The sequence below is a fragment of the Coptis chinensis genome, unplaced genomic scaffold (assembly GCF_015680905.1).
Source record: "Coptis chinensis isolate HL-2020 unplaced genomic scaffold, ASM1568090v1 utg1343_pilon_pilon, whole genome shotgun sequence".
Classification (NCBI taxonomy): Eukaryota; Viridiplantae; Streptophyta; class Magnoliopsida; order Ranunculales; family Ranunculaceae; genus Coptis; species Coptis chinensis.
The window spans coordinates 163,320-184,488 of NW_028238100.1; the positions used below are offsets into that span (position 1 = coordinate 163,320).

General features: G+C 36.1%; 4 protein-coding genes across 4 annotated transcripts; 1 reads left to right on the forward strand and 3 right to left on the reverse strand.

Annotated features, from left to right (window-relative positions):
* The first annotated feature begins 101 nt into the window (after positions 1-101).
* On the forward strand, positions 102-8,587 carry LOC147474110 (putative E3 ubiquitin-protein ligase ARI7). Its single transcript, XM_086586665.1, has 14 exons — positions 102-466; positions 1,091-1,215; positions 1,311-1,416; positions 1,549-1,639; positions 2,041-2,213; positions 3,313-3,417; positions 3,527-3,615; positions 4,430-4,537; positions 5,206-5,296; positions 5,395-5,484; positions 6,480-6,527; positions 7,044-7,215; positions 7,300-7,426; positions 7,949-8,587. Exons 1-14 carry the CDS (start codon positions 308-310, stop codon positions 8,211-8,213), a joined length of 1,749 nt encoding a protein of 582 aa, XP_086442791.1. The 5' UTR covers positions 102-307; the 3' UTR covers positions 8,214-8,587.
* An 834-nt stretch (positions 8,588-9,421) lies between these two features.
* Positions 9,422-12,601, reverse strand: UNG (uracil dna glycosylase). Its single transcript, XM_086586667.1, has 7 exons — positions 12,264-12,601; positions 11,967-12,187; positions 11,725-11,883; positions 11,361-11,391; positions 10,874-11,009; positions 10,235-10,318; positions 9,422-10,023 (listed from the first exon to the last, which is right to left on the reverse strand). Exons 1-7 carry the CDS (start codon positions 12,577-12,579, stop codon positions 9,957-9,959), a joined length of 1,014 nt encoding a protein of 337 aa, XP_086442793.1. The 5' UTR covers positions 12,580-12,601; the 3' UTR covers positions 9,422-9,956.
* A 117-nt stretch (positions 12,602-12,718) lies between these two features.
* On the reverse strand, positions 12,719-14,780 carry LOC147474112 (protein FAR1-RELATED SEQUENCE 5-like). Its single transcript, XM_086586668.1, has 4 exons — positions 14,653-14,780; positions 13,950-14,583; positions 13,461-13,678; positions 12,719-13,296 (listed from the first exon to the last, which is right to left on the reverse strand). Exons 2-3 carry the CDS (start codon positions 14,574-14,576, stop codon positions 13,493-13,495), a joined length of 813 nt encoding a protein of 270 aa, XP_086442794.1. The 5' UTR covers positions 14,577-14,583; positions 14,653-14,780; the 3' UTR covers positions 12,719-13,296; positions 13,461-13,492.
* A 656-nt stretch (positions 14,781-15,436) lies between these two features.
* Positions 15,437-18,206, reverse strand: LOC147474113 (gamma-secretase subunit APH1-like protein). Its single transcript, XM_086586671.1, has 6 exons — positions 18,011-18,206; positions 17,751-17,906; positions 17,540-17,625; positions 16,811-16,936; positions 16,351-16,478; positions 15,437-15,795 (listed from the first exon to the last, which is right to left on the reverse strand). The coding sequence occupies exons 1-6, from the start codon at positions 18,121-18,123 to the stop codon at positions 15,655-15,657; spliced, it is 750 nt and encodes a 249-aa protein (XP_086442797.1). The 5' UTR covers positions 18,124-18,206; the 3' UTR covers positions 15,437-15,654.
* Between the last annotated feature and the right edge of the window lie 2,963 nt (positions 18,207-21,169).

Below are 21,169 nucleotides of genomic sequence, written 5' to 3' on the forward strand. Positions count from 1 at the left end.
GCCCATATATATATATACATATATTGCTTGTGGTAGGTGCACTTGTCGGCTACGGGCCTGCACCCACTTATAAAAAGCAAATTAAAGGGCAATAACGTCATAATGACAAAAACACATTTATTAAACTAAATAGTAAATACTAATTATTTCAATTAGATTCCTCTGGTCAGAACCGAAGCAATCCAACAACAAAACTAAAAACTAGCCCCATACTCAAAAATTAAAATTTTCCTTGCATCTCAATATTTTCATTAAAGTCTCATTTCTTCATTGAAGATTTGAGCTAATTTATTTAATTTTTGAGGAGATGGATTCAGAAGATGATATGCATGATGCAAATGATGTTGATTCTGATGATTTCTATAGTGGAGAGACGGCTATGGGTAGCGATGATGATGAGGATTATGGTGGTTTTGATAATGATACTGATGATTCCGATGATAACACTTCTCATCACCGTCAGCAGGTTCATTTTTTACTCATTTTGTTTTTAAAAATTGCACCTTTATGTTATATTTCATTGGTATGTTTGTTAATTGGTTAGAATTTGTTTGGTTGTCATTAAAGAATTGTTATAATTGGTTGATTTGATGGTTTAAATGGAAGAAATGTTGAAATTAATTGGGTAGGCTGGGAGTTATTTGATTAATTTTTTATTGTAGAAACTGTGGTTGTTAAGTAACATTTGAGAGTTAATAGTGCCACAAAATGAAACTGGTGGTGAAAACTTTTGATGGAGCTTCACTTGTTTGTGGGATTTTATTGACCTGGCTTTGCAATTTGATTAAGAACTCTCTGTAGATTGGTCACCCGGAATCTAGAATCTAATATTTTGAATTCCAGAGATTGTCACTGTTGAGTAGGACCAACTACCATGTACTATGTCCTGGTCTCCTGGATATGCCATTGTAAATGTTAGACATGCCAGAAGTTCTCAATATATTTGAAGACATAAGAGCAGCTCAAAGCACGTGTTGTTTTTGTTTGTTTTCTTTTCTTTTGGTGAACAGGAGCTATAATCTTTCCCCTCTTTTATTTTCTTTACATTTTTTGGTTGGAGTTTAACACTTGCTCTGAATCCTTGCTTCAGAAGAACTACACTGTCTTGAGTGAGGCTGATATACGACAACATCAGGAAGAAGATATCACTAAAATTTCCACTGTGCTCTCTATCTCCAGAGTTTCAGCTAGCATTCTTCTCCGTCACTATAATTGGTGCAAGCCTATTCTTTTTTGCAGTATTGGTTTATTTTGATATGAGTATGTTGCTTAAGTAGCTCACCTTTTTTGAGGGTTTGTGGTGTTACCAGGAGTGTCAGTAAAGTGAATGATGAATGGTTTGCTAACGAAGAAAAAGTCCGCATGGATGTTGGTCTGTTGGAGAAACCAATTGTTATTTATTCTAATGCAAAAGAAGTAAGTGATCTAACTGCATCAGTACCTTATGTTTTTAAACTGATTTATGTTTTTCTTTGTAGTGGTATATCATTTTTTTTCCCCGTTACTCTTTCCCACTCACTAAATACTAATTGATGCTTGTTATGGTAGTGGACATGTGGGATATGTTTTGAGAACTTTCCTCGCAGTAGGATGAAAGCTACTGCCTGTGGTCATCCCTTTTGTAGCTCTTGCTGGAAAGGTACTTTTATGTTATAAAATAGATGGTTTCTCCCTAGAATGGTGAATACATTTTCTCTTACTAGTTTTGACTCTACACCATTATTTCATATATAGCACCTATTTTCTTGCCCGGTTGGACATTATCTTGAGTAAATCCAGGTAGGAATTATTATTTCGAGATAATTTGCCCCCCTTTTTTTTTTCTGCATCAATAGAAGTTGCTCGTTTGAGGAAAAAGGAAACCTAAACTCTCCTTTGGAAGACTTCAGTTGACGAGTTTTTAAAATGCTCTAATTTGTATCGAGCTTCTTTCAGATTTCATTTGACAATCTTCTTCAGGTTGAACACTTCTTTGATCGACTTGAGAATTTTATTCTACAGTGGAGTTAGTCATAGCTTTTCACCTTTTTCTTGTGGCAGGTTATATTAGTACATCAATCAACGATGGCCCTGGATGTTTGATGTTGCGATGCCCAGATCCCTCTTGTGGTGCCGCTGTTGGTCAAGACATGATTAATGCATTGGTTTCTGATGAAGATAAAGAGAAGTATAACCGTTACCTTCTCAGATCCTACGTTGAAGACAATAGAAAGGTAGATCTAGGACTGAGAATTTTATTTTGTGTGCTTGAGTTTGTGTGTGAGGAATAAGGAGGAAGCATTTTTTCTTGTGATTTATTCCTTTATATTTGAATAGATTGAAGCAGAATATTTTGATTACTTCTCTTAGGAATGTTTTTAATATATTTTTATTTTATACCTATAGTGTTGAATATTGATTGAAATACAGAATATTTTGATTACAGTCTCTTAGGAATGTTTTTAATATATTTTTATTTTATACCTATAGTGTTAAGTAGATATTGTTGCATCTTTTTACTCAATACATGACTCTATAGTAACTTGTTTCTCAGATTGGGACCATTAATTGATTATCCATTGTGAATGTCTGGACATTAAGTGTAATATCAATAATGTATATGAGGTATCCCATGTAACTATTATTAGGGTAGTGTGAACCTCTCACACTGATATTCTAATAATAAAATATTGTTTTATCGACCAAAAAAAAAGTATATGAGGTATCCTACAGAAATACAACAAGCGGAAATATGAAAACAAATACAAATAAGAACAAAGAACAGGAAACCTTTGAATCCTCCGCAACCTCAAACCTCCATCTCTCTTGGACAAACACACACGTCCGATCCATGTTTGTGTTGGCAGTTGATCTATATTTACTTGTCCTCCATCTCTTCACGCCGTCAGTTGTCCACCCCCCCCCCTGCTGTGTCTTGATTATGTTCTTCTGGTGTTGGATTTGATTCTTGAAGGTTTTTCCATTGAGCACATTTATTGTTTAGTGCTTTTGACTTTTTGTTGGAAATAGTGGAAAGAAGGTATATGAAGGGTAGGAGGGACATATTTTCAACAGCTCCCTTGTATTAATTGTAGTCCAAGCTGCATTACATAGCTATTAGAGTGCATTTGTGTGACCACTGCTGCCTAAAAAAAAACTCTTGCATTTCCTAGTTTCTCGTGCTCGGTGTCTTATCCTAGTTTGGATGTCCGTCGATCACCTTTCTTTTACTTTTTATCATTAGAAGTATAGATCGTATATTCATGAAATATGATATTGAGAAGTCTTCATCCCACTTCTATTATTGTTGAATTTCTTTGTTATAATTTCCAGACCAAGTGGTGCCCCGCGCCAGGCTGTGATTATGCTGTAGACTTTATATTTGGTAGTGCGAGCTATGATGTCTCTTGCAACTGTACCTATGGCTTCTGCTGGAATGTAAGTGTCTTTCTATGTTGGTTGGAAAATATGTATGCGTTATTTTATTTTTCCCTTCATTGGTCCTTTGTAGTGTTAATTGTATTCAATCGTTGAATTCAAATTGCAGTGTACTGAAGAAGCGCATCGTCCAGTGGACTGTGGCACAGTTGCCAAGTGGATTTTGAAGAATAGTGCAGAGTCTGAAAACATGAACTGGTAGAGTACACGTTGCGTATGAGAGTCTGTAATAAAGGCATCTCTTTCAAAATGAACTTTCGAAATTGTTCAAGCGTTACCCCCCCTTTCTCTCCCTTTATTTTGTTCATGTTTTAAATGCTCTCTCAGTGTCCACCTATCAAACGGTGGGGGTTTCAGCCCCAAGGTCTTCTTGAGATCGATTCCCAGTTTCTCCAGCGAAGGGGGTTAGAGGTATCTTTTAGAATGTATAAAACTTGAAGCAATCACAAAAGGAATAAATTACGCTTGTTAGAAGCGGTCAAACCCATTATGTCTATGACTAAAGATACTGAATTTTGTGTTTTTTTTATCCAGTTGATTCCTCATTCTATTAATTCCTTACCATTAGGCTGGTGTACCTTGTGTATTTTGATGCTCAAGACTAATGAGACTATCTCTCCCTAATAGCTACCTGTTTCATCTCTGGCACATAGAAATTCCAAATTGACCATAAAGTCATATTGTGTATTTATGTGAAATTTAGCTCGCACATTGGTACAGTTACTTTTTGGTTTTTGCTTTTCATGAAAATGTTATCATTCAGTCATTGAACACTAATATCTCAAACCGCTTATTCACATTGAAACACTTGGTTAACTTACAAGGATAGATTCCATCTGTGGTAGCTACTTGGATAATTAAAAGCATAGAGAAAAACTATGTATGTGGCCCGCCAAAAAAAAATTATCTTTAACTTTTTGGTTAGCCGTATTTTCTCTATAATACTAAGGTATAACTATTTTTTGGTTGGTGAAACAAGCTACTGATTTATTTAATTGAATAATGTATTCAGGATATTAGCTAACTCCAAGCCTTGTCCGAAATGCAAGCGGCCAATCGAGAAAAACCAGGGTTGTATGCATATAACCTGCACGCCTCCTTGTAAATTCGAGTTTTGCTGGTAAGCTTTGAGTATTTTTATTGGAAATAATGTTGTATATGTTGGATATTTTAAAACTCCCATTATCCCCCCTTTCCCTTTGTATAACTGTTTCACCTGGAAAGGAGTGTTCTATTGTGTTGGAACTAGGGCAGGGAACGGGGTCGGATATGGCTATATCCGAATCCGAACCCGAATAGTTTGACAATATCCGAACCCGAGCCTGAATCTGAATCAAACCGAAATTTTCCATCAGAAGCCGACCCGAACCTGACCAACCCGATCGTGGATAACACTAAAAATTAAAAAAAAAACTAGGTTACATTGACACTCCGGATTGGACACAGATAAGAATTGTCGGACACGGCAAAATATCAAAATTCGAGATAAATTACATGCAATATGTGTCCGACACATACACGTGGATACGTATCCGACATGGATTTTTTTCAAAATATGGCGTGTCCATGTAACCTAGAAAAAAACCCAAAAATTATATCCGAACCCGAACCCGAATAAATAAATGGATATGAAAATTGACCCAAACCCGAACTATTCGGATTCAGGTCGGGTCGGATTCGGGTCAAAACCCGACCTGATTCCCTTCCCTAGTTGGAATGCGGGGTCCTTTTTTTTTTATGGGTCTAATCTCTAGTTTTCTTTTTTCCTTTTGGTTAATCACTTTGCAGGTTGTGTCTTGGTTCTTGGTCGGATCATGGTGAGAGGACAGGTGGATTCTATGCATGCAACCGTTATGAGACAGCAAAGCAAGAGGGAGCGGTAGTAAATCTTTTGTTTTCCTTCCTGTTTAGTTAACTTGGACAGTGACATGACCAAAATAACTAATTTTGTCAACTCAATATTTTAATTGCTTATAGTATGACGAGACTGAGAGAAGACGAGAGATGGCTAAGAATTCATTGGAAAGATATACTCATTATTATGAAAGATGGGCAACCAATCAGTCGGTATGTACAGTCTTTGGATTCTACATTTTGCTGGAAGTGGAACATAGATTATAGGTGAAATTTTCCACAATGCAATTGCTGCATCGCCTATTTGTTTTGTGTGGTTTTGTGTTTCCGAGTACCAAAAATACAACTACCAGAGATAAATTTGTGAACTGTTTCATGTTTATTCATTTTCGGCTCTGTTCTCTGTACATAGAGGGGGTTAAGCGATTAGAGATTAGGAATTGTTGGCTCGTGAATAAAGCCCTGATTGATAAGTGGACAATTTTTAGACATGGGGTGATGGTGCATGTCAGGGGTGTTTTGTTTTTTCTTCTTATGTTTTGTTTCATCACTTGTAAATATTTATTTTTCAGTTGTTCTCTTGTAATTTAGGCCTTCTCAGCCTACTTTTCTTTTATTAATGGAATATCACTTTTACCGAGCAAAAAAAAAAAAGTGGACAATGGATACCGAAAAAAAGCGGGATGTGTAGATATGATAATAAAGTTATTTTTCCTAAGACTAGATGGAAAGTGTTGTTTTAAATTCTTCCTTATGTGAATAGTCTCTTTCTCTGTCTGTCTCTTTTCAAACGAAGATAATACTTTTGGTGTTTCGGAAAGAAATCATTAAAGCCAAATATGGAGTCAGAGATAAAAAGATGATGCATTGGTGAGGTTTGTTTCTCTTATTGGTACTTGAAATTTGGAAAATTATAACCAATTATAGAGAAGTTGTTCTAATAGAGTTAGTGTCAGAGTTCCGATGAGAGTTTGAGTTCCTTTTGATTTGGTACTTTTACAGTAATATTCTAACACAAATTACAGATTTAGTATTAAGATATCATTGGCGTGCACTTTCTGCCCGTTTTTTTGTAAAAATGATATTTGGTCATGTAAGTGATATATCTGAATAGATTCAGATTTCCCCCTCTTTATTAATTGGAATGACATCTGGTGTCTTGTGAGTAATTGGAATAAAGTTTAAATTCTTGTTTTCTGAATTGGCAGTCAAGGCAAAAAGCAATGGCAGATTTACAGCAAATGCAAGCTGTGCATGTAAGTTTACCCCTTACTATTTTGTGATGTCCATTTTATTTTCTCGTTTGCTAGACATGACTATTACATGCTATCACCTATAACATTTCTATGTGACAATGACCACTCGTGGTATGCTCAACAATTGAAATGTCAGACTCAGAAATGATATAAGCATGGGTACAATTGATTTCAAGTGTACTTTCATGCATCTGACAATGGAATTTTTCTTTTTACGAAGAAACGGAAGGCTCCTTGCTATATATATAGGTTGAAGAAATGCTTGTGTTAGTTAATTTGTTATAACTTTAGCACTCTTGTTAGATTCCAATGAAACATTCTATTTATGCTGACAGTTGTGTACCTGAGGATAAAATGTGTCTAGGACATCTTGTTGAGAATATCCTTATTATGCATCTCAAAGTCTTCTGTTGAAATCAAGAAAAATGGAACAAAAGAATAGAAAAGAAGTGTAGGTGTCTTTGTTGAGCACATAATTGAGTTCTTCTAGAGATGACAGTTTCCTTGTTTGTGCAGATTGAGAAGCTGAGTGACAAACAATCGACGCCAGAGACACAGCTCAAGTTTATAACAGATGCCTGGTTACAGATAATTGAATGCAGGCGTGTGCTCAAGTGGACTTATGCATATGGATATTATCTTCCAGAGCATGAGCACGCAAAGAGGCAGTTTTTTGAGTATCTTCAAGGTAGGTAGCTTTGCCTCCTTTAGCACTCGGCGGTTCCACAATTTACAATTTTCTTTCTTCTCACAACTCCACTTATTTTCATAGGTGATGCTGAGTCTGGATTAGAGCGTCTTCATCAATGTGCAGAGAAGGATTTACAAGTGTACCTCAATGCGGAGGGCCCATCCCAAGAATTTAATGAGTTCCGTACAAAGCTGGCTGGTCTGACCAGGTAATATAAATACTGAGATCTTTTTGCTTCCCTATGGTATCTATTTGGGCATGTTTTGTTGGGAAGAGTGGGGTAGCACTTACCCAGGTTTGTGCTGAAGGAAAGCTTAAAGAGGTACCTGTATATCAACTCTTGGTGGGTACATTTGTAACACTTGGTGTATATCAGTCTTGGGTACAATTTACTATATCTTGAATTGGGAGAACGCAGGTGGTGTCAGGTACTGGGACAAATAGTTTGTATGGTTAATTGATTAATCAATTATTTAGCACCGAGTTTCAAAACTCGAAAATAGATTCTCCACATGCAAATTGTTTTAGTGGAACTTTGTGTTATTGATGCTGTAGGTGATATTTTCATACGGGAATGGAATTATAGATGGTAGGATACTAAATATGATTTTTCTTATTTATAATTAGAGGGAACAATTTACTGCTGGTTCTATGACATATTTTCAGAAAATTGTCAAAATTCATATTTTTGCACCAGACTGACTTTCTTTAATTATTTTGATATTAACAGCGTGACCAAAAATTACTTCGAGAACCTTGTCCGAGCATTGGAGAATGGGCTGTCTGACGTAGACTCCCGTGGTGCTTGCAGCAGGACAGCAAGCTCAAAGAGCACAGGAGGTGTGAAGGGGAAAGGTGGGAGAGGGAAAGGGACCTCCAAGTCTAGTGGTGCTGGCCGTAGCCAGGAAGACTCAGGATCATGGTCTTGTGAGCACTGCACCTATGCAAATGCCAAATCTGCTACCATTTGCCAGATGTGCAACCAGCAACGATAAGCAATCGCTCTCCTACTTCATACAAAGATGGGGCCTGCAACGCTTGTTAGTCTCCGTCTCATCCCTGGCCAATTCAGTGGCAAACTTCTGGGGATCCATTGGGCATAGTGGGCAACTGTTGGTCAATCAGCTTTGAGCCCAGGTTGTAAGAATGAAATGTGGGAATAAATGGAGAAAAGGGGAAAACAAGTCTGTCTCTTCAGTCAGGGTGTGTCAAGAAGAGAATACTGTTGTGTGACATTTTACTCTTAATTCAATGTACATATTTCTATCTGTCTCAGTCTATTTATCTAGCGTTCCACTGACAGTTTGAAACTTGTTTCTGTAACCGACCTTGAATATGAGCGCAAAAGCAAATGCACTCGTTTGTATCATTCTTTGCGAGCTGCCATTTAATAGGCATGTAACCTGTGTTAAGACATTCCAATGCATAACTTGCTAAATTTTGTAGAGGTGGTCGGATTGGTCGATCAAGGTAGATAAGCTCCAAGAAAGAGATAGAGGTTATTTGGTAATGATCGATGGGCGCTCATGATTGGTTTCCTCTTTGAACACTTCAAATGTCACTGCCTCTGAGATCTAATTTGAAGCTTACCCTTAGCCACTGTTCCGATCAGGCCAAAAAAGTGGCATATTTTTATTTTTATTTTTGACAGATTCATTAAAGGTAGCCAGCATAATGCTCGTGCTACACACGTTTAGCAATACAGCTGTGAAATTACAAAACTTCTCAAAAGAGAGCGGTTCCTCTATAACCGGGTACACCCATCTCGTATCTCAACGCACACACACACACATCTCTGAGCACACACACAGGTATCGAGGCACACACACATCTCGAATTTGAATGAACGGCGAGATAACACGGTTACAGAGATGATCTCTGTACCCAGTTGTAGAGATCTTGAACCCTTCTCAAAATATGGCATTTTAGCAATACAGCCATGAAATTACATATTTACCCCTGTAATACAAGCACTATTCATCACACCTGTATTTTTCTATTATAGTAAGGCGATGATTAACTAACATTTAATTGGAATAGCAGTTCTAGAGTACGCGGGATGTATGCGCAGTCATCTCGTCCCTTAGTTATAGACTTTGTGGGGTAATACACCCTCACCCCCTTGGTTATTAGAGGGCCCAGATGCTGGAGCACAGGCATAAGCTAGAATTTGCATAATTGGAAATGATAAGAGTAGTAACAATAAACTAGAAAGAAATTCTTTAGTTAACTTAAAGGTCCCAATTGGTGGTGGAATTTCCATAATCTTCCACTAGAAACTACATCAGGTAGTAGGATAGGATGTAAATCATTAAAAGGGAGGTATAACGCTATGAGTCTATGACCTATGAATTGGTTCGCCCAGGCTAGATTTGGAGTGATAAGGAAATTTCTGTGGTTACACAGCTGCAGAGTCCTACTAGCGTACTTGCTTTGGACGCCACAAATAGTAAATTAGTCCATAGCCATGTAGTTGCTTGTTTTCCATGCCAACTCCATTTGTTGTCGGAACCTATTATAGTTTTCGCAACAAATGCAGTCATCTACTTCAGACTTCCCCTTTGATACCGTCCGACTATTATAGATCACCTACTGGCAATGCCCCAAATACAGTTATACTCAGATGAAATCATTTAACTACCCAGTCTTGCTAGAGGGGAGTAGATCTAGACATATATACAGTACAAAATTACGTCAAAACGCAAGAGTAAGAGCAACAGCAAACAGCAACAGCAGGATCAGATTTGCCAATCGATGGGATGCATTCCCATTTGCACCAGTAGCTCATTTGCCTGAGAGAAGTGCCTGTAGCAATGTAGCAAGCAAGTGAAAAGAAATAAGTAAAACACAGCCATAAAAAATTCGCCCCTAGAAATTTCTTTTGACTTTCGAAAGTAAGAAGGTTTTTTTTAGTCATTTCTAATATACTCTCGGAAACCTTAAACCATTTTTGTAAAAAGCTTAGTCATTTTCTTCTTTAACAGATACTTTAAATCTAAGCAGGCAAAAAACTAACCTGCACCCGAAAAAACCTCTATTTGCAGATAACCCAGAAGGATGAGCAGCTTTCAGAATGTGATGCTTTGAATTGTCTATCAATCTGCATATATTATAATGATCCCCAGTTAGCAAGTTAACACATTCTGTGCCAATGTGTATAAGTCAATCTACCAGCTAGTGTGCAGTACTCGATCAGGACTAGAAGAAGCTACCTCCTACTCATTGATCATGTTTATGCAGATTAATGCACCGCATTAGCTAGAAAGCAAAACGTTGGAAATTATCTCCATAGCCTGAGATAGGCCCAATTATATGGCCTTAACCATCTATAGTTTCACTCTTGCTAAATAAAGAAGAGAAGCTATTGCAGATCACAAGATAAATATCATTTAGTTATAAACAAACTTCACATTTCTGATCCATAAGCCGAAGTGTGTCAACCTGGCGAATCTAGATTTTGCTTCATAGAACTCTTGTTAATCGTGAGTAAGAGCAAAGTCGATGGAAGAAAAAGATTTTTCTCCTTGGGTTCCTAATGGCAAAAATTCCAACTGTGATTGCTAAACAGTATCCTCTCATGGTCAGTGATCTTTTCAACTTTTCTGCATGGTCTTTCTGTTGCAAATTCAAACCAAGGAGAAGAGATGGAACTTACCTAGACTTTTCTTGAGCAGAATTGCCCCAGAGAAGAAATACAACTCCACTCTTCTTTAGGGAAATTGATTGGATGATGGCATCTGTAAATGGCTCCCACCCTTTCTTGGCATGAGAGTTCGCCTGATGGCCTCTCACTGTTTAAAAAATATGATATAGGCACAAGAGTCAAATCATCAAAATGAACCGATATATGAAAACTGATAGATTTGACAAGCATTGTCCACTAGGAATTTAAAACAGTACCGTTCACGGCTCAGAACACATTTAATGTTCTAAAACTTTTAATAGGATGGCCGCCAATCCAGTGTATTTAGGTTTTCCCATAAGATAAATAAGTTTTGTTGATAACTTAAGACTACACATAACTGATACAATAGTAACTCTCTACAGAGCGTTTTCAGAAAAATATACACATTAAATATTTGACCACCAAAGAATTGCAGAAGACACGAGTTATAAGTCAATTTCCAAAGTTGCTTACTTACCAGTAAGCACAGTGTTGAGTAGTAAAACACCCTGCAAGAGAACAATATTCAGGGTTAATGTAGTAAACATAAGAAAAAATTGTTTACTTTAGTAGCAGGCATCATCACACAATATGATAATAGCTCTAGCTCCTATCCTAAATGTCATGGACTTCAACTAAGTAGAAATTTCACGTTATAAGTCAATGTGTTGCTGAAAATTATCATTTGCTGAGATTCAGACGTTAAAGAGATAGGGGCTCTCTCAAGAGTTCACATGTAGTGTGTCCATAATCTTAGGGTCCACATAGACAAAAGTTTATATATCCACTATCAAAGTATCTATACTTCCTGGATTAACATCCATAAAAACATCTACCATTACCTGCAATGCCCACCGCTCCAAATTCCCATGAGACGGGATTGAACAACCAAGATCCTGTTTGAGTTCCTTAAATATATTCCCTAGGCTTGAAGGAACTTTGATTCCGTCTGGTACCGAGAAAGAAAGTCCCATTGCTTGACCAAGTCCATGGTAAGGATCCTAAAAACAAAAACACAACATTCAGACCCTACATACAATCCTAAACACAAACGAACTAATTTTGCCAAATGAACATTTTATACCTGTCCAATAATCACAGCTTTTACTCTATCAAACGGTGTCGTATTAAGTGCATTGAATATCAAATGCGGTGGTGGGTAAATCGGTACAGGCCCACACATTTCTTTCTCAACAAACATACACAAATTCTTCGCATACGGTTTCTGTAGCTCATTTGGAAGTGCTTCTAACCATGTCTCTTCCACTAATAACTCTTTCAACTTCACAAAACTCATTCCTCCATCTAAAAAACAAATCTTTTTTCGAAAAAAACAGGGAAATGTAAAGTTAATTAAACCTTTGAAATTTAAAGACATTACCTTTAGCTTTTGAGAGTGCTTCTGTGCAGATTTTGAGATTCCTTTTAGCTCTTGCCAGGGATTTGTTCAGCTCAATTCTAGCTTTTTGTTCTGTGGTGAGATTTGAAGAAGAAGAGTCATTGGGGAGAGAAGAAATGGAGGTGGGTTTGGGAATCAGGGTATCTGAAAGTTTGATTTTCTTTGCTGGTTGGAAGAAATCATTTATGGTTTTTGATGATGCCATTTTTTTTCTTTTTAGAAATGAAGGGGGAAAAAGGAGGGAGTTTAAGAGCATTCCAAATGCAAGCCAATATTTTCCCCATCTTATTATCTCCATTTTTTTATAAAAAAAAACACGAGATGAAATCCAACATCCCGTTCGAAGTTCACAAGTCACCTACCATCTCGGTTGAAACTTTCACCCTGATAATGACTTGGGAAAATAGTCACCCTCGTTTTCACCATTGGGCATTGGATTTGAATAAAAAAGAGGTGAAATTTTTCACATTCCCTTCTTTTTCACCTGCATTTAGAATGCTCTAACTAACATGTAATTATTATCATTGGTTTTACATTTTCTTAAAATAAATAAAAACATGACACACTTTTGGTATTGATCTGATTTTTAATCTGATCGCACCACCCCAGCCTTCTGCTTTTTGTTGCTCAGATTGCTCGCTAATTTTAGTGAATTCCTATGGATATCAACAACATTGCTTCTGCTTGTAGCTCTGTCTTTGGGAGAACAGGACCTGCCGCCCGAGGATGTAACAAGGGAATGCTTGGAGAGCAGCAGTAGCATTAATTCCTGAAACAAGGAGCCCTTCAATAATTGACTTCCCATCATTTCAGCTTGAGTTGCAGCCAACTGATCATTGGTGCTAAAGATCCACCATCTTGCACCTATGCATATTAAGGTAGCAGTGACTTCAAAACTTCATCTGGTACACGAAAGTTTCCAAGGAGCTGATCACTTGTGTACAATTTCCTCATAATATCTAGCAGATTACTCCAACAATTCAAACCAAAAGTTCTCTTTCCTCGGAAACTTCATCTACAAGTGCCAATAAAAGAAGAAAATTTACATAAATTTTATACAAAATAATAAAACCAAAGAGCCATAAAATTTTTCCTCTGTATTTTAAAGGTCACTCACTGTATGGGACTACTAAATGAAGGAATACAAATAATTGGTTTCCCCAAAGGATAAATACATACTCGCTATGGGATTGCAACTCGTGCTGGGGAAGCTAGCTGGTCTCTCGAGATTCAAGGTCCTTCATGTCTCCAACTATGTCTTCAATTTGCTGTGACAAGTGATGTGCATGATCTTCCATATCTTTCAAAACTAGACGCAGTTGTTCTCGATATGCAGCAGAACGCCGTCTTTCACGATGAAGTTCAGTTTGTAGTTCACGAATCTTCTTTTTATCTTCCTACAAAAAGAAAGATTGAAAATAAGCAGATGCCGACTAGCAAAATCGGTAAAACCTTTGGGTGATGATACCAGAGGTCTCTGGGACTCAAACCCGCCAGCATCAAAGAGTTACTAATCTCATTTAAAACAGACTTACCAATCAAAAAAAAAAAAGATTGAAAATAATGAGTGTAAAGAAACACACAGGCAATTTCCTCACTACGAAGTCCAGTGTACTCCAAATTAAGCAATCACTTCAAGCACTAAGAATAAAGACAAGAAACACTCACACTTTCGACATCATTCTCTGAAACACCAACATTGCCTAATCCACGAGCTTCTTCAACAAATAAATTCTGGATCTTACTGGTATCCACTCCTGCACCTTTCAAAGTTTCAACATATTCTTTCACATTGTCCATCATATTTCTATGGGACCGAAGTCGATGCACATTTGTTGGACTCAACTCATGATTATGCACAAGGTGAAATTGTTTAACCACCCAACTTCCAGATTCTTGTTTCTTTACCCATAGTTGTGCCTTACACCCAACCCTCGTCACTGCCATCCGTCGCTTCACATTCCCTTTCTCATTTACATCACAAGTTTCACGACGAAAACCTTCTCTAGAACACACAAATATCCGAGAAGTAATAGCTCGGTCACGTGATGACCGATACAAAGGCCCTTTCCTTATACTAAACCCGCTATATCTAGCATAACCATTATAAAAAGATCTAGCTTTTTGCTCAGACTCAAATTCCTGGCCTACAAATGGCTCTAAATTTTCTAGCATTTGAATTCCCTCACTAGTGTTTATTCCAACATCCACATCTAATACACCATCAGATAGCACATCTTCTGAAACAACACTAAATGGTGAGAAACCCGGGCTTTGATCCATGCACGACCCCATCCACAAACTGTAGCACAAAAAAAGCCATATCACATCACATTATAAAAACCATAATAGAAACAAAATAATTACTTACAATCTAAGCTTCTATATAGAGATTGATAGAGATTTATATAAAGATTGATAATTTGAGTGCTGCAATTGAAGAGCAAGAACAAGGAGATAACAGAAGCAATCAACAGAAAGTTTGGTAGAAGAGTTCTTGGGCTGGACTATTCTGTGGGCCTACTTGTATTTAATCCATGGGCTTTCTATGTGGGCTTTATTAGAACAAGTATGCAAATTTTGTTATGCATCGGTTTTTTTAAGTCTTGAAATCCGTTCCTCGAGGTCGATAGTTAGTATTGTTTCTTTGGATTCTAATTGTAAATGATAATTATAATTATATAGGAGAGACTCATTTATTTATTTATTTAAAACAAAATGAAAAATAATTATGTTATTTAAGTGATATTATGAAGGTTCTTTTAAATTATCAATAATAAAATAGGTCTTGTTTTAATTTCAATATGGGAAATGAAAGTAATTATTTAATTTAAGTGACATTAGAGAAGTGTTTCTAAATTATTAATAAAAAAATGACCTTATTTAAATTATATTAATAAAAGTGATGCTTATTCTAAATTTAGTGAGGGAGGTATTTCTAAATTAAATAAATAAGGAGATTTAAATTTGCCTACTCGAGAGTTGAGGAGGCTTCGGAATGACCCAGATATCATACCGTGTAAAAAACTTTCTGTCTGGGCAGCTGGACAGCCATGAATGTCTCTCCAGTTCTTTATCTGTTTTCTCAGAAATAAATGAATGCTATTCAGTCTGAGCATGATTTTTTGTACATGAACTTCCAAAAGACCAAAACCAAGTTACAAAGTCAGCAATATCTATTGTTCACTATAATCAGTCTTCAAAAACAGTTGATACATCACAATATATAAAATTGATATATACTGTTAGCAGAGCCATCCTGAAAGCTGTCTCATTCTATTGGAAGTTTTTTCTGAAGGATACAGGCAAGTATGACTACAATTTCAATAGCTGAACAAATGAAAAAGGCTAGTATTAGAGAATGTGGCTGGCTCTACAGGTCACCCTGTCTGCCACGATCTTCAGTGAGCTTGGTCCACGCTGTCTTCGCACAGTGTAGCAGCGTCAGGATCACAATGAGGTATAGAAGGGGGATGCCAATCGCACAACCGCCAGGTGCAAAATTAACAAGTGTCTGACATGGACATGAGACAATCAATCAGCAACTACATATAACTTGGGGACACAGATTACCCATACAGATTACAGCATAAATACAATTTCTTTGGAAATAACTTGGAACTACACTAGACAGCAGCGAGAAGACGAGGTAACATTTAAACCACGAATAAGAATGCTATGCTGCCTTTATAACCACCATGTTTGTCAAGAGTGGATGGATAAGAGTATAAGACCCTTTCTCATCTGAGGAGTCGGCCTATTTGTCCCTACTCCTAAGAGTTCATAGATCTCAATAAGGTACCCAAAGGAAAACATAATAAGTAAAAGCCCAACAAGCAATTAGCAACCCTTTTACTTTTTCCCTCTTACTGTTTTCCTTTCAAAAGGGAGGTGGGGGTTGTGGAATTGATTAAAGAGACAAAGGCTACTGAAGACAAGTTGAGTTAGTGACACAATTTAAGGTTCTGAAAATCATTTCCCCCACAAATTGGTGGCACAAACCTCACCATTTGGATGATACAATTTTCCATAGCATTCTCTAAATATAAAAATGAAGATTGATAGTTACCACCATTGCAGCAACTAGATGGATAACAGGAACAAATATCTGGTCTGTTTTCTTTCCGTCTGCATATCCGTTGAAAGCTATAACCATTGAGAAGGTATGGATGGTAACAAAACCTAGAGAAATGATTGCTGCCAAGTAAGAAACAAATGTGTCAAAGCAAAATATGCAACTAAATCAGATCAGAATTAAAGCAGCAGGAGAGAGAAAATATTACAATTAAAACTTCCTTCTTTTTAGAAAGAAGGAAAAACTAAAAAGGCACTCCAACCACACTCACGCTGTTATAGCCTTCATAACTTTCTATAGACACAAATTTGTTCTAGACCACCCTAAAAGACATGAAAATCCAGATCCAGATCCTTGTCTAACACATACAGTAGGAAAGCGCTTGACATCTAAATTCTCATTATGCATCATGTGAACAGATACGCAGGGAACAGGAACAAAAGGAATGACTTACCAGAAACAAGAAAAAATGGCATCTGCGAACATTTGTCAACATAAAATGTTGCTGGGCCAAATGCAGGAGTTAGGAGACTCAGACAAAAGAAAATTGCATGGGCCACTCCATGACCTAAACCACCAGCTGCAAATAAGCAGGCTAATTAGGATAGATGTATGTGCCTAAATGTCTAGATGCATACAATTTGTGCTGTTTAAGAAGAAATACAGCTTTGAATGAATAATTTCCAATGTATTCAGCATGCCACTAAACTTTGACGACATTTGGAAACATAATTAAAGCTAACTACCAAAGCAAAAACTGTTGTTATGAAAAAGTGTCTCTAACTATGACAGTGTTTCACGCAAAGCATCTTTACTTAATAGACTGGCTACGCGCTTAGCATATCCCACTTAATGCATACCATTATCAGACAACATTTCTACAACTTGACAAAAGAGAACCCCCATTTCCCAGCCAGAACTACTAACGGCCCTAAGATTATTATCCAGTGAAATACCACGTCACATGTATATTGCCAACTCTTTTTATTTATTACATGCGAAAATGAATGCGGACATGTAGTATGTTTATTTCTGAGACGTTTAAAACCATACATTGTATGATGATGAGCAGAAGAGCAAAACGGATGTAACTGCTGAGATGAAATCAGTGAACTTTTTCTGTAACTAACAGCATAGATAAGAGTTATTTAGGTGAAGTTAAAACGTAGTTTTGAAAGATTACCAAGGGCAATTTGCATTTTATCTGTCAAAAAGAGACGGGGCTTTGAAACTCTGTCAGCAAAACCATCCAAAATATCTTCCAGCCTCCTAGATAAGAAATTCAAAAAACAAAAGCAAAAAGGAACACACTTTCATCAGTGTTTGGGTACATATATTAAAAAAAAATAAATAAAAACCATCTGGAAATAGAGAACATGTAATGTAGAACGTACTTGTAGACCTTCCAAAAGAGTAACCGGAGTGATTCTTGAAAAACAACAGACGAAATTATAATAATTGCAAAGGGCCACCAAGAAGTTGTCTTTATAGGAAGAAATGCGCGCCACACTCCCGAAAGAACAATCAAACTCACAAGCCATAAAAGTGTACTGCGTCCATTATAATAATGAGCTTCCAAACAATAAAAAAACTTGAATTGAAATCGAAAATGAATGTAAACAAAAAAAAAAGTGGACTAGTTTGTTTTTGATACCTGGAAAGAACAGTGAGAATTAAAAATGGCTTCTTTGAGATTACTGAAACGAAGATAGAGAGCGATGGACCCAAGGCCAGCAACGCATAACCGGCCCCTGCCGCCACTGTCATCTCTCTCTCTCTGTGACCAATGTCAAAGCTCAAAACTAGTTTGGTTTGTTAATTTGGCACCATATGGCTAGGTTGAAGGTGCACCCTTAAAAGTCCTCTATTTAATTTAAATTTGTTATCTGTTTCAATTAGGAGTGACAATGGCTACCCGATTACCCGAAACCGAATGTTCTGATTCTGGATGTTAAAAAGTTACACCTATTTAAAATGGGTCATTAAAAACTGAACCGATAAATAATCGAAACCGGTTGAACCGAATAGTAAAAAACCATGTGGGTACCCGAACTGAAACTGAAACCGATTATTATGATTTCAAATTTTCAATATATAAAATTTAATATTATATTACATTTAAGATAATCAAACTCATACATCATAATATAAAATATATTTTTTACATGTAAAAGTCTATTAAATATATATAGCATAATAGTGAATGTGTGTTGTTAAATGTATATTTTATAATTATACGTTAAACAAGTGTATCATAGATTGTTAATAATAATGTCAACGTGTATATTATGAATTAATTAATACATTTTATATTTATTAATTTATACACGTGTATATTTAAATATGATACACATGCTTGATATATTGTGGTACACATACTTATTATAAACCAATATATAGTGTTCATGTTAAAAATTTGTGATGAGATGTAATTGTAAAATGCATGTACTTGCATGTTCGATTTAAAATGCGAGTTAATACACGTGTACAAATATATGTGTATGCACGTAAAATATATCAATATAACAAATATATGTGATTGCACGTGTACACGATCGAGTTAATACAAATAAACAAATATATGTGTATGTACGTCAAAAAAATCAAAATTATAAGGTTATATATTTGATTATTTTAATTTCTATATCAAAGGTTTAAATTATCACATGAATAGTAAATGTTTTAACACGTATGATTGATACATATTCATAAATTAATGTAAATATGATTGTTGATATATCACTAATTATATATAAAATATTATCGTGTAGGAAAATAAAAAATATATAAAAATAATGCAAGTTTTAGTATTTAAATGATTGAAATTGTTTAATAATCATAATAAATAATAAATACCCGAATTAGAACCGAAACCAATAAAAACTCATGGATTTTTATGGTTTTGAGTTGGGTTCTATAATTCTCATATTAAAACCGTTGAGAATTGAAATCAATAAAATCACAAATAGTAAAACCCAAATCGAAACTACTAAGACCCAACCCAAAATTGACCCGTTGGCACCCCTAGTTACAATAGTAGTAGTAGATAATTACATATTGAATTTTGAGACTTTGATAACTCATAAAATTTTTGTAATGATGATAGTAGTAGATGACACTAGATCAGTGATGGATCAGTGATGCGAGACCATAGAGGTTCGGTCATGCTCCAAAGTTGCATCACTTGTTCCACACTTCCACTCACTAAAATTGTTTTCTACAAATCCGAAAATGTCTTAATTTGTGAAAAATCCAACTTGGGGTTCTTTTGATGATATACTTTCTCTATATCATTTTGTTATACAATCCAATCTCATTTTGATGATATACCGTTTGTAGTTGTTGGTAAGTCATACTCGATTGAGGCCGGTACTGAATTTGAAGCATATAAACAATGAGTGAACATAATCAACATATAATTAGCCACAAGGATCTTTAGTTCTTCACTTCTTCACAAACTACTAAGATTCAATGATCTATGAATAAATATTAAGCTAATAAAGTACATATTTGGGAGCGTAATTCAAAGTTAAAAAGCCTGAATTATTAAGAGAAGTAACTCAACTAAAAAGTTTTCTCAGAGGAACATGCAGGTGTGATTGCTGTAATAGAAACGTCCTACTTGTTACAAGGAAGACAAGTCTTGATTGGGTATTTTCTTTGTTGCACGTAATAGTTTTTGCCACGTCAATGTGTTTATGAAATTTGGTTCAACTTGTGTGTTACTTTAAAATGTTTGTTTATAATTAATTTTTTTTAGAATTACAATAAATTAATAATCTCACACTTCATGCTACATCAGAGGTAAAAACTACTACATTAAATAAAAAATTGTTGAATATAGAACCATACCTCAATGGAAAAAAAATGTTAATGCTCGAGCATAGACCAAAGTATTAAAGTGGGGTTGTTAAGTTACCTCAACATCGTTGTACTGATGGTAAGGCAGGTTATATTATTTCAATATTAGAGCATTTGCAATGCAGGTGATAGAGGGGGGTTTGTGAAAACTATCACCTAGTTGGGTCCAAAAGCGATGTGCAATGCAGGGTGATAAACTCGGTGATAGTTTTCCCCAGTTCAAAATAAGGTGAAACCTTTCACCGAGTTTTTCACTGACTTGTTAACTTCGGACGAGATGTTGGATTCCGTCTCGCGTGTTTTTAAAAAAAAAAAAATGGGTTTTTTTTTCGGACGGGATGTTAGATTCCGTCTCGCATGATTTTTCGACTTTTTTTCGATTTTTTTTAAATTTCAGACGGGATGTTTCATTCCGTCCGAGATGTTTTTTTTCATTTTTACGCCCGGGGCGAATCCAACATCCCATCCCGAGATATTTTTTATCACATTTGCATTGCAGACAGCCTTTCACCTTGTTTTTCACGGGTTAGTGAAAAGAGGGTGAATAAGTGATGAAGTGGCGGTGATAGAGGGGGGAATTATCACTTGTATTGCAAATGCTCTTAAAGTGAAAACTTACAAGATGTAAGCAATATAATAAGAGCATGTCTTCAATGCGCGAGATGTATGGTGCGCAGGTAATGTGGGCCTTTGGATTAGTACTTTTACCATGCAATACACACGCACCTCTTGGTATGAGTGGGCCAGATTTGATAGCATACCATACGACTTGCGCACCATAGATTTAGCCATATAATAATTCAATAATTGTTGGTTCTTAAAAAAAAAAATTGTTGACCAAAAACCCAAAACCTCTAGATTTAAAATTTCAAATATCAAACTGGATGTGCCTAATTATTGCCAAATATTCAAAAAAGTTAATGATTCCAGGAGGTAGATTCTAAAAGTGAAA

What these genes read in the sequence shown, in the direction of transcription:
- LOC147474112 (XM_086586668.1), bottom strand. Translation starts at nt 14,576, where the DNA reads ATGGGGTCGTGCATGGATCAAAGCCCGGGTTTCTCACCATTTAGTGTT. An exon ending in CAGAGAATGATGTCGAAAGT is followed by an intron (nt 13,679 to 13,949) that starts GTGAGTGTTTCT and finishes TTCTTTTTGTAG; the next exon opens with GAAGATAAAAAGAAGATTCG.
- LOC147474113 (XM_086586671.1), bottom strand. Translation starts at nt 18,123, where the DNA reads ATGACAGTGGCGGCAGGGGCCGGTTATGCGTTGCTGGCCTTGGGTCCA. An exon ending in ATTCTCACTGTTCTTTCCAG is followed by an intron (nt 17,907 to 18,010) that starts GTATCAAAAACA and finishes TAATGGACGCAG; the next exon opens with TACACTTTTATGGCTTGTGA. An exon ending in GCCATTTTTTCTTGTTTCTG is followed by an intron (nt 16,479 to 16,810) that starts GTAAGTCATTCC and finishes CTTACTTGGCAG; the next exon opens with CAATCATTTCTCTAGGTTTT.
- UNG (XM_086586667.1), bottom strand. Translation starts at nt 12,579, where the DNA reads ATGGAGATAATAAGATGGGGAAAATATTGGCTTGCATTTGGAATGCTC. An exon ending in ACTCAACACTGTGCTTACTG is followed by an intron (nt 11,010 to 11,360) that starts GTAAGTAAGCAA and finishes TTTTTTAAACAG; the next exon opens with TGAGAGGCCATCAGGCGAAC. An exon ending in TCTGCTCAAGAAAAGTCTAG is followed by an intron (nt 10,319 to 10,873) that starts GTAAGTTCCATC and finishes TAATATATGCAG; the next exon opens with ATTGATAGACAATTCAAAGC.
- LOC147474110 (XM_086586665.1), top strand. Translation starts at nt 308, where the DNA reads ATGGATTCAGAAGATGATATGCATGATGCAAATGATGTTGATTCTGAT. An exon ending in TGTAAATTCGAGTTTTGCTG is followed by an intron (nt 4,538 to 5,205) that starts GTAAGCTTTGAG and finishes ATCACTTTGCAG; the next exon opens with GTTGTGTCTTGGTTCTTGGT. An exon ending in CAGCAAAGCAAGAGGGAGCG is followed by an intron (nt 5,297 to 5,394) that starts GTAGTAAATCTT and finishes AATTGCTTATAG; the next exon opens with TATGACGAGACTGAGAGAAG.